The sequence below is a fragment of the Oratosquilla oratoria genome, chromosome 4 (genome assembly GCF_046742065.1).
Source record: "Oratosquilla oratoria isolate Oo_2021 chromosome 4, ASM4674206v1, whole genome shotgun sequence".
NCBI lineage: Eukaryota > Metazoa > Arthropoda > Malacostraca > Stomatopoda > Squillidae > Oratosquilla > Oratosquilla oratoria.
Genome location: NC_134780.1, coordinates 18,404,657 through 18,417,758, shown reverse-complemented (window position 1 = coordinate 18,417,758; position 13,102 = coordinate 18,404,657). Strand labels below are relative to the sequence as shown.

The following is a 13,102-nucleotide window of genomic DNA, read 5'->3' as shown; positions in this document are numbered from 1 at the left end:
GCATTCATCCTTTATACAACCTTCACATTTTCCATTTTAATGCGCCTTTTTTTTATTATCCCTTCTATTTATATAATGGTACCGTGTTTGTTCCCTGTTGCTCACAAGGATAGAAGCGCTTGTGAATATCGGCGACAAAATGCAAGATGTTCTTTGTCAGTTTTTAAAACTCTTCTCACACATTGTGCAAACAATTGGCGAGATTACTCGTAAATGCATATATGGGTAGATGAGATGAGATATAACAGTTTCAAAAGAATTTGTCTTTAAAATCATGGCTTACAACAAAGCCATCTAAAGAACAACTTATCCTTGGATATTTCATCTCAATTATTTGAAATCGTCGAGACTAACTTGTTTCTTTGAGCTGAATACTATCATCTAGCGTTGGCCTGAACAAAGTAATTAAAATAAGAGAGATGTTAAAGGATTAGTGACTTGAAGTAGAGGTTTTAACTGATAGTTTAGATTAAATGGATACGTTTAATACTCTTTATTTATTTATTTTTTCTTGCCCTCAGGGATTGTGGAGGTCATGGAGGGTCAAGCAGACCTCATCCCTCACCTAGAGGACTACGTCTCCTCACTGATCCCTTTCAATGACACCTGGACTAACGATTCATCACTGGACTCTTCCGAGTCGAAGATCTCCGACCTCCCGAACTTCATGGTCCGAGTGACCAAGGAACGTTTTGAAGAGCGAAGAGCCGAGATCCGAGGGTCGTTGGCCGGCGGCGCCGTCTCGGATCGAGTCACCGGTACTCCTGATGACCTGTCCTTACCGTTTACCATATCATGGGACACTGGGTTGGGAAGACACCTAGTGGCAACAAGAGATATTAGTGAAGGGACGATCATTTTTAGTGAGCCTCCACTCATACTGTCTCCTAAAGCTGGCGGGGAGGCAGTGTGTCTGGCGTGTTTTTCTGCTCTTGAAAAAGGACAAACCTGCTACTGTCTAGGATGTGGTGGCCCCCTTTGCGCTCAAGACTGCCCCGGTGGCAGTCATTCTGACAAAGAATGCGAGATCGTGGAACGACTCGGCCTGAAGCATTGTCCAGAAGAAATGAAGACCACCATGTTTAGACAACTGAACATCCTCTTGACACCCCTGAAGACTTGGTTGCTCATGCAGGAATATCCAAGAGCCAGCGCGACAGTGTGGGCACTCCAGAGCAACGCGGAGGTGCGGCGTGACCAGCCAATAGGAGAATTTATTCAGTGCCAAGTTCTCCCTCTCCTTCAGCGGAGACTTGGCCTGGACATCGACGCAGACACCGTGCATCACATCTGCGGCGTCTTCGACACCAACGCCTTCGAGGTGGCAAAGAACGAGAAATCCCCTGTTCGCGGACTCTTCCCTCTCGGCTCACTGATGAACCATTCCTGCGTGGCCAACACACAGCATTGGCTCATAGATGGCGTGTGTGTGGTCAGGACCACGAGAGCGATTCCTAAAGGCGATTCGATCACCAACCCGTACACTCACGCCCTCTGGGGCAACAAAGCCAGGTCCCATCACCTGAGCACGACCAAACTCTTCGTCTGCACCTGCCCTCGATGTCAGGATCCTACTGAGTTTGGAAGTCATACGAGTTCGATGATTTGCCGGACCTGCAAGAAAGGAAGACTAGTTCCTCCGTCGCCAGTGAGTGCCGCCAGGTCCTCCTTGCCTGAGGTTTCCAAAGAAGAGTATCCTTCTCGAGCTGTCGGTGCTCAACCCCAGAAGGTGGAACTCCTCTGGGAATGCGATTCTTGCGGTCTTCAAGTGCCAGATGCTACAGTTGACAGAATGCTCCTTTTGGCCGGTGCTTTGCTCAAAAGAGTCAACGTCAACGACGAGAAAGTTCTCCAGAAAGCCATCGAAGGCCTCTGCAACATTCTCACTCCTAATCATTACATTCTTGTCGAAATGAAATTCGCGTTAATAAATAATCTGGTCAAAACTGGTATAGAAGGTAAGGTTCCATGTTTTAACTCATACACACAAGTACACGCACACAAACAAACACACACACACACACGTGCACACGACTCGTGGAGCAGTGGTAGAGTTCCCGGATGCCACTTTGGCGGTCCGGGTTCGAATCCCGCCTAGGGCTGAAATCATTTCAGTACCGCTACGCTGCGTGTCGTTACTCCAACTCTCATGGGTGGGGATTTGGATGTGTGTGTGCGTGTAAGGTCACAACATTACCCATAGATCGGTCATACATGAGCTCTGAGCTCTCTTCCGAGAGAGAAATAACTTTCGATCACGAGTCCAACATGTGATCCAAGACCATGGTGAACCATGGTGAATCACACACACACACACACACACACACTTTCAACGAACGGACGGCTTGAAGAACGTTCTGAAGAAAAGTGCCGATTGTGGATGCCAACGCAAAGAGAAGTACCTTTTTGTATTTGCAGGGTGGGGGAAATTGCTCGTGGGGCAGTAGGTAAGTAGGAAAAGAGGAGAAGGGGAGGGATTGCTGGGGAAATGGAAGGAAATGAGGATGTGGAGGACTTGGCCCAGGCAGACGGGCGTAAGGTCAACATGAAACGACCACCGGACCAGCTCAGTGATGACGAAATGGCAAATAAAAATGTAAAGATTAGAAGTATAGAGAGGAGCAATATAGTAGAAAGTGACGAGAATATGTTCCAGGGATTTAAAGAGGGTGGGGGGGACACAACCCCCCCCCCCCGACTGATAAGACTAGAGGAGAGAGTTGATAAGGTGATCGAGGACTTGGAACGTAAGTTAGGTAATGTAGACTCCATTTTCCAGAGAATTGAAAGGTTGGAACAACTAGAGAAGGCTAACAGAAACTTAACTGAAGAAGTAGAGGACCTAAAAAGACAGTTAGGAAATGTAAAGGAGGAGAATGAGAAATTGAAGAAGAATAGTAATGAAAACAGAGAGAAAATAGCTACAGAAGCTAAAAATTGGAGAATAACTCAAGAAGGGAATAAGGTTTCATTCACTGACATAGTCAAACAGCAATTGAAAGAACATAATGAAGACTCAGTTATTAAAGTGATGAGACAGAAGGAGAATATAGTAAGAGAATTAGCTGACAAAAAGAAATGTATAATTATATTAGGAATGGAAGAGAAACATAACCCAGATAGAACCGCAAGAATCAAGGAGGAAAATGAAAGAGTAAACAGTTTATTAAAATTAGTCCAGGAAGATGAACCAGAAATTATAAAGGAAATTGAGGAAAAATTCAGACTCGGAAAATATAGTACAGATAAGACCAGACCAATTAAGATTAAATTCAGGTCACAAACAACGGCAGAGAAAATTCTATCCAAGACAGGGAAACTAGCAACAAATGATCAATATAAAAAGGTATGGATAAAAAGAGAAATGAATAAGGAGGAAAGAGAGGTAGAAAAGCAGAAAAGAATTGAAGCTAAGGCAAAAAACGAGGAAAGAACGGAGTCAGAGAAAGAGAGATTCTATTGGAGAGTAGTGAACATGAAAATAAAGCAGTTCGACATACTAAAGAAAAACATAAGGGAAACAGAGAACACAATGGAAGTGGCAGAAAACTAAGAGTGTCTTACACAAATATAGATGGATTGATAACAGGATTGAATGAACTGAATGATTATTTGAAAGAAAAAGAACCGGACATAATGGGAATTGTAGAAACAAAATTAAAAGGCCCACTACCACCCAACAGTGTAGGACATGATACATACAATTATTGGATTAGAAACAGAGAGAAAAAACAAGGGGGTGGAGTTATGTTCCTGACTAAGAAGGATATAAACGTGAAAGGTGTCATATATGGAAAGAATACAGTAGAGATGATTATGATAGAAGTGGAAGACCGAGATAAGAAGAGCAGAAAATTTGTGATCAATTATGTGCCTCCGAAAACAGCCTCATGGGAGGAGAGTGAACATAAAAGTATGTTAGAGGACACAAAGATAGCATTAACTAAAATAATGGAAGACGGAGGAAGAATAGTTATGATGGGCGACTTTAATTGCAAAGAAATCTGCTGGGAAGAAATGACAGTAAAGAGTGGTGATGACTCATGGGGAAATGCTCTACTTGAGATGATTACTGACCATTCAATGACACAATGGATACAAGAGAACACTAGGTATAGAAATGAAGAAGAACCATCGAGGCTAGACTTAATAATTACATCTGAACCTAGAATAGTGGACAAGATTGAATATAAAACACCAATAGGTAAAAGTGACCACATATTGATTGAACTGGAACTTAATGAAGAAAAATATATCAAAAGAAATGAACAATATAGAAAAGGAAGAATGATGTATGAAAAAACAAACTTTGATAAAATAAGAGAATTCTTCCAACAAGAAAACTGGGAAGAAATATACAAAGAAGAAACATCAGTGGAAGAGAAATGGAATATTTTGACAAAAATTTACAAAAAAGGAGTGGAAAAGTATGTCCCAAGACAAAAACAAGAAAAAGAATATGTAAAATGCTGGTACAACAAAAGTTGTAGGGAGTTAAAAGACAAAAGAGACAAAGCCTGGACCAGATGGATAAAAGACAGAAGACCTGAAAAATGGAAAATATATACTGGTTATAGAAATGAATATGTACAAAAGTGCAGAGAGGAAAAAAGAAAATATGAAAAAGATGTTATAGAAAAGTGTAAAGATCAACCAAAACTATTCTACAGATTTGTAAACAATAAACTGAAAAACAAACAAGACTTGGAGAAATTAAGACAAGGAGGAGTTGAATACACTGAGGAAATGGAAATGGCAGAAATTATGAACAAACATTTTAAATCAGTGTTTACAAGGGAAAATATACAACCTGAAGAGATCGAGTGGAAGGAAAAAGTCCCCCCTATGGAAGAAATAGAAGTAACAAAGAATGAAATATTGACACACTTGGGTAATTTTGATGTCAGAAAATCGCATGGGCCAGATGAAATAGCAAACTGGATTCTGAAAGAATGCAGGAATGAACTGGCAGACAAAATACATAGCATAATAAGCAGTTCCTTAAAAGAAGGAAAAGTTCCAGAAGATTGGAAAAAAGCAAATATAGTACCTATATATAAAGGAGGAAATAAAGAAGAACCTACCAACTATAGACCAGTCTCTCTAACAAGTACAATTGCAAAAATATGTGAAAGAATTATCAAAAGTAGATGGGTAAAATACTTGGAAAAAAACAACGTACTAAATCCAAGGCAATTTGGATTCAGACAAGGACGATCATGCGTCACCAATTTAATATGTTTCTATTCAAGGCTAATAGATATAATACAAGAAAGAGATGGATGGGCTGATTGTGCATTTCTAGACCTAAAAAAAGCTTTTGACAAAGTACCACATAAGAAGTTGCTTAAGAAATTAGAATATGAAGGAGGAATACAAGGTAAATTGCTAAATTGGATGGAAGACTTTTTGCAAGAAAGAAAAATGAGAGTAGTGATAAGAGATCAGCACTCAAAATGGAATGAAGTAATAAGCGGTGTCCCGCAGGGAACAGTTCTGGCCCCAATAATGTTTGCTATATATATTAATGATATGGATGAAGGAATTGAAAACTATATGAGCTTCTTTGCAGATGATGCAAAATTACTGAAAAGAGTGAAAACTGAAGAAGATTGTGAATCACTACAGAGAGATCTAAATAAAGTACAAGAATGGAGTAGGAAGTGGGAGATGGAGTTCAATACAAAAAAGTGTAGTATAATGGAATTTGGAAAAAGCAAAAACAGAATAACAGGATCATATAATTTGGGAGAAGAAGGAATAAAAAGAGTAGAAAATGAGAAGGACCTGGGAGTCATTGTTATGAATAATATGTCACCTGAGAAACATATAAATAAGATTTTTGGAGAAACTTATAATTTAATAAGAACAATCAAAGTGGCATTTACATACCTGGATGAAGAAATGGTGAGGAAAATCCTAATCACCCTGATAAGACCAAGATTGGAATATGCAGCAACGATATGGTCACCAAGTACAAAAAAATGTATAAAAAAACTTGAAAGAATACAAAGAGCAATTACAAAACTGGCACCAACACTCTCAAAACTATCATATGAAGAGAGACTACAAAAACTTAAACTACAGACACTAGAGCAAAGAAGAGAGAGAGGAGATTTGATAGCTATTTACAGAATCATGAAAGGCATAGAAATTACTGATAGAGAGAATCTGATAAAATGGGATGACAGAAATACAAGAGGACACGGAAAGAAAATAAAAAAAGACAACTATAGAAGAGATTTGAAAAAGAACAGCTTTCCTCACAGAGCAATAGACAGTTGGAACAAGTTAGATGAGAAAGTGGTGTGTGCAAAAACAATACATGAATTTAAAAATAGTTTAGATAAAATGAGATATGAAGACGGGACCCCACGAGCATGGCTCCCCTTCCCGTAAAATACAACTAGGTAAATACAACTAGGTAAATACACACATACACACACACACACACACACACACACGAACACGTACACACATTTATGTGGATATATCGTATATATAACTCATGTTGTATACCAGTCCATTGTACGCCAGTATTTTTGGGCATCATATATTGAAAAAATACACGTAGGAACCTTGCAATCCACAGAACTGACAGAGGAACAGTTAAAGATGCTGTCGTCGTATACGGAGCAGTTGCTCGACCTGGCGCAACTCATAGAGCCCGGACTCTCCAGGTTCCGTGGTGAGTATTTGGGCGCGGAGTCCCACTTGGTAAAATCGTCAAGCGTTCGCCAGAATAAAGTCTTCAATTTAAGGATTGTACCTGTTACTCACTATGCGAGGTGGATATGCCTTTAAGAACGTTATGTGTTGACTCTGGGATTCGAATCGCATAGATCTGGCTTCTCGGATCCACTTGTTGGTCCCCGAGTGTGATCAGACGCTACCGAACACTTCCTTGTCAAACTTGAATGATAAATGAATTCACCTGACGACAGTAACATTATTTACCTTTTGTTGTTCACAGGAACAAATTTGGCACATTTAAGGATTTTTCCTGGCTGCAGCATAAGACAAGTCATACACAAGTGATCTCATATCAGTAGATTTGCCAAGAGTGGCTTAAGGTCTTAATAATTCTTTGTTTACTTGAAGGTGTGATTCTGCTCGACAATCTCCAGTCTGAGGCTGAACAACTTGCAAGATTCCTGAAAGAACGCAGGAACTCCTCCGGTACTAACAAAGAGAAACAATTATATGTTCAAGTAAGTCATGAAAAAACCCAAGTCTTTGATCAAATAAAAACCTATTAACATTTTATGATCGTAACTCTCTAAATATATCTTGACACGATTTTCTTGATTATCTCCGACAAGGATGTTGTATTTGGTCTTGTTTGTCTGTCAGGTAGACAGACGAATGGACAGCCAAACACGGTTCTCATTTTAACACAAATGATTTTCTTTCTCACACAGAGGTTGCTCTCATTATCGGCTGAATGCGAGTTCATCTTGACCTGGGACGCACGCTACCAGGAAGCAGAAGAAGTCACGGCCAAACTGAAGCAACTCTACCAAGAACTTCAGTAGAATGAAGGTTAAATATTGGAAATAAACCTCGCCATCCCACTCTTATGAAGTGGGGAATGAGAAATCTCTCGCAGGACAAGTCCTTTCAGCATTTTTTTTTTTTTTTTTTTTTTTTTTTTTTTACATAGAACGCGGCAGGCCCCGGAAATCCAACTAACGACCACCTGCTCATGAGTTCAAGGGACGATGGAAAAAAATGTGATTTGGTCCTTGGCATTATCACGTGTGTGGTAATCGTATGACGAGATTTAGGTGGGAACGTTCTTAACGTAGTGCTTTCTCAGGACGCATCGCTGGGATTGTGGTCCTTCACTTCGCTCTCTCCTGACCGGGTGACAATTTTACTTCTATTCTGTTTGCGTCAGGGTTGTTGTTTTTTTCACCCCCTGGTTAGCGAAGAGGTTAGTGAAGACGTATTATCTACATCAGAGAACGAGTGTCTAGCTGACGACACGACAAGCAAAGGAAGTATCTATAAACTGGTGAAGATGTGATTTAATAACAAAATTAAAGTTATCTTGAACAATCTTGAGGATTATGAACCATAATTAGCATGATGAAAAATCTGTACCTCGTATAGATAAATGGACTTTATAGATTTTGTGTGTTTTGATATACGTTTATAAGCATGTACTTAGCAAATATGCTATGATGGAAGCGACATGACGTCACAATAAGAAAATTCTCTCGTGTTCTCTCCCTCCAGAAGATATGAGGCAATTAGAGAAAATTCTCTATGTTTCTTAGTCGTCTGACTAAGCATAAGAACCTAGACATCCGCCATTTGACTGTTATTCGTTTAGACAAGCTGTTTCGTCACACATAAGACTATCACCAAAAATGCAATGAAAAGTCAGAAATATAATTATTTTGACAAAGTTCTCTGTGACGAAAAGTCGGGAAATCAAAAGCTCACCTGTGAGATTCTTTTGCTATCAGAATCGTTATTATTTATATTTCGTGAACTTTCGAATGATGTTTAATTTCTTGCAGAACCAATGCCTATTTTGAGAGTCGGTTACTTGAATGATTGCTTACTGTCCTATTTTTCTCTGCCTGTATTGTTTCCAGCCTGTCTTCTTAGTCAATTCAATTTCTAGATTTTCACTAAGTTCGCTTACCAGTTACAAATACTTTTTTCTTTACATTTCCCTTACATTTTGCATATTTCTTCTTTATATGTTTCTACTTTGACAATTTTATATTGCCTAGTATTTACTGATTGCGCTTGAATATATGAACGCAGTAGGACGCTGCAGTATTTTTGTCATGGATAATCAATTTTCCCACTTGCTTCTGTGCAATGATAATAATAATAAAGGTCATAAAATATATGCATATGAATAATACTAGATCAATTTGTAATACTTTCGTCTGCTGCAAGAAGGGTATCTAGGGTGGGAAAGTACTTTTTGTACCGCTATGTGTAAGCGCAGGAATGCTATTGGAGTTTGCATATAACTAGTAGAGATTCTATTCATTGTACGGATGAAGAAGTGTGGCAGGCACACACATATATATTTACTGTATATGTATACAGATTTAGTACAGAAGAAAAGAAAACGCATTAGAATAATTTGTCCAATTTCTCTTCCTTACTATGGTAATTTCGCATACATTTTCATGGTGACGTATATATATATATATATATATATATATATATATATATATATATATATATATATATATATATATGTATATATATATGATATACACATATATATAAATGTGAGATGAAAACAGCGATCAATACTATATACTGTATTATTCAGTCTACATATATTCATACCAGTGACATGAACTTTGTTACAGAGTCGTCGGCGAAGTGACTGATCAGTCATGATGTAAACAAAGCGACTTGACGTCAGCGTGACGTCACGTCTTTTTCTGGAGAGGCTTTGACGCACACGAAAAATATATATGAAGGACATTTGCAAATTTCCTGATGACTGGCCCGTATTTAGAAAACATATTTATAAACACATATGAACATACATATACATACATACGCCGAATGTTATTAACAAATTCATCAGTAAGTTTAGAGTATTCTTGTTACAAACAAGCATAACATAAAAATTGTTTTAAGTACTCATCATAATATATTCTTCATTGTCTTATCATTGTCATCTTTTTAGTAATCATTACTGCATGCGTGTATATATATATATATATATATATATATATATATATGTATATATATATATATATAAATATATATATATATATACATACGTATATGAATATATATATATATATATATACATATATGTATATATATAAGGATATATATGTATATATATACATATATATATATATATATATATACGTATATGTATACATATATATATACATATATATATATAATATATATATATATATATGTATATATACATATATATTTATATATATATATATATATACAGTATATAATACTACATCGCCATTATTACTGCCACAACTAATCTCTCTATAAATGAAATATTCCTTTGTTAAGGTCATCATGAATTGTATCAACACTTTTGACGATTCTTGTATGAAGTACTGTCGACCACACAAACGACCAGAGCTGGGCGCGTTACCGCCGGACAGGTAGTGCGTTACCGAAACTCTGGGATGCATTTCCGTCAATGCGTATTATACACTTACATACATACATACATATATATATATATATATATAAATATATATATATATACATATATATATATATGTGTGTGTGTGTGTGTGTGTGTGTGTGTGTGTGTGTGTGTGTGTGTGTGTGTGTGTGTGTGTGTGTGTGTGTGTGTGTGTGTGTGTGTGTGTGTGTGCGTGTATATGTATATATATATATATATATATATATATATATATATATATATATATATATATATATACAATGCGTATATATACATATATATACATATAGATTTTTCGGTAACGCAGTACCTGTCTGGCAGTAATGTGCCCAGCTCTGCAAACGACTAAATGTTGAACAATTTGTAAATTTTGTGGAACAAACGTCTAATGTCGTTGGTCAAAAGATCATATTTAGTTCAGATTTCTATGAGTAACTGATGTTTTTTGGCGGGATTTATAACTTGCAATCGACACTTTGTGGTTGACACATTCTGATATATTTTCTTTTGTCAATTTTGGACGACCTTACAAAAACTGCTGCAATACGCACGTAGAATTACTTATCTCGTTTATCTTTTTTGTACTTATTTTTCCTAAATAAAGTATGAATTCTGAGACTGAAATAAGACCCTTAAGTCATTTATGTGAGATTTTTTGTTCTGCAGCTTCATTTGTTACGGATTTATTTTGAAAACCCGATGTACAAGTTTGCAGGAACACATTTATTTGTGCCGTCTGTTTTTCAGAGCTTTCGCATATATTTACTTTATGATCTGCGAGCGGATCTATCTTACATTATTAAAGAATTTCCAAAATAAAACAAGATTTTTATTCCCTGCCCTGCATAAAATCGCTTTAATAATAAGGGAACAGTGTTATTTTGATTTATGTCAAATGTTCAACAACGGAAAAAGTATTTACATAGATCGGAGAGTTCATGAGTTAGTTTGGATTTACTGTTTTAGAATAGGGGCTGACAGAGACCGACATGGCTGACAGAAGTGATGTCAGGAACTCAGCAGCCTGCAGAGTCATCTCACAAAACCCTTGAGCAGGTGTGGGCAGCAACCCCAGGCAAGCGTGGAAAACCCGACGCCCTAATTTTTTTTTTGTTTTCCGGCACCCGAAACCCAAAGCTCACCTTAAATTAGATAACTAATAAATCTCCATCTTCTTTTGTATGACCAATGGTAACCGCATGCGCACTGGGCAGCCAATTGGGGCCCTTATAGGAAGTGAAGAGAGATACACCAGTGATCTTCCAACATATAACAAGACAGACCACAAATGTCTTCAAAAGTTATTTTCAAACATCATTGAGTCGATATTGGAGCAGTTCTCAATGATATTGGCTAGGTTTAAAGAATTCAAAAAGACTGCAAAATTTATTAAGTTTCCAGACAGTATAAAAATAGATGAACTAAATTTGCAGCTGTTTTCATTATTAGACAAAAATTATTTTGAAATACAGATGATTGAATTTCAGAAGAGCTCAATTTGGAAGTAAAAATGTGTTGACCTTAGAGCCTATTTGGAAAATATTGAAAAGGAACGATTAGTATTGGTTGTCCACTAAGGTGGAAAGGAAAACGCTCCAGGTATTTTCAAAGTGTAATTGCACAGGTAATGTACAATATAAGTCTCTCACGCTCACTTCTAACACGTGACCTGAATAAAATGGTCGCTCTGTTCTGTTCTGTTAAATTCGGGAGTGAAGCTCCCACGGGCTTTTAGTGTGAGCCCGTTTGGAGGGTGATTTGACTTATGAGTGTGTGTGGGGCCAACCACACATACTCATACATTCACAAGATGTGCACACTCATGTAAAATGCGTATGCACATCCCGGCGAATGCACCCTTCATGATGTATCAGTGTTGGTGTTTCAAGTGATGATGTTACAAGTGAATACTTTAGTGAATGGTGCTAAGTGAGACATACATACATACATATATATATATATATATATATATATATATATATATATATATATATATATATATATATATATATATATATATATATATATAGATTTATAGGGGGGGCTGACACTCCACCAGCCGACGCAGTTCATAATCGCTTAAGTGGCGGCATAGGCGACGCACAAGACCCTCAGATGTTGTCGGAGGCCCTCTCCTCAGAAAAGCAGTTGCGGGGCAATGCTGGAGGTAGTGCTTGAGGGTGGCTTCAGGGTGGCTACAGTGGTGGCATCTTCTTTCTGCAGGTGTTGAATCTCTCTTGATTTCCCAGAAACAACGGTCCTCCAGACGCAGACGGAAGAGCAGAGTTTCCACTTTTCTAGGTGTGGAGCGAGGAAGTACAAGGGGCTCGTAGTCTGTGTACCACCTCGCCCTCTCTGATACCTCTGCCTCCAGTCTGTGCTGAAGGAACCGTTGTACCTGATTAAGAGCCCTGGTGCGTAGGCACAACTGATTTCTGCTGAGAGGGACGACAACATCGACTTCGGGTCTTTGGCGCGCCGCTTCAGCTGCGGCGTCGGCTAGCTCGTTGCCTGGGACGCCCACGTGGCTTGGCACCCAGTTGAGCGTAACACTCCTGCCTTGCTGATGCAGCTTCAGCAGGAGTGTTAGGATGGAGGTCAGTAGGCGTACATTGTCGCTGGGCTGTGTCGATTCCAAGCTGCCTAGCAGAGACTGTGAATCCGTGTGGATCACCACAGGACCAGCTCGAGATATTAGAGCATGCTCTAACGCTCCTTGGACCGCTACGGCCTCAGCTTGGAGAGTGGACGCATGATCAGATACTCTCCTGCCGAAGGTCAAACCATCCGTCACGAAGGCAGCCCCCGCACTGCGAGGCCTGTTGGGGTCTACGGAGCCATCCGTGTAATAGACCGCCATTCCAGGTTCCGACAGTGCGCGGATGCCTTGTAGGGCCTGCGCTCGTACTCTTTCCTGATCACATAACTTCTTACTGGGAAGCTTTGCGA

General features: G+C 38.6%; 1 protein-coding gene across 3 annotated transcripts in view; it reads left to right on the top strand.

The window, feature by feature from the left end:
* Nucleotides 1-9,193, top strand: part of LOC143024632 (SET domain-containing protein SmydA-8-like) — a 61,719-nt gene extending 52,526 nt beyond the window's left edge. For all 3 annotated transcript variants that reach the window (XM_076183534.1, XM_076183532.1, XM_076183535.1), the window contains exons 2-5: nt 522-1,958; nt 6,593-6,688; nt 7,102-7,211; nt 7,422-9,193. In XM_076183534.1, coding sequence (XP_076039649.1) covers nt 536-1,958; nt 6,593-6,688; nt 7,102-7,211; nt 7,422-7,535 — 1,743 coding nt within the window. In that variant the 5' untranslated portion in view covers nt 522-535 and the 3' untranslated portion in view covers nt 7,536-9,193. The remainder of the gene's footprint in view (nt 1-521; nt 1,959-6,592; nt 6,689-7,101; nt 7,212-7,421) is intronic.
* The last annotated feature ends 3,909 nt before the right edge of the window (nt 9,194-13,102 follow it).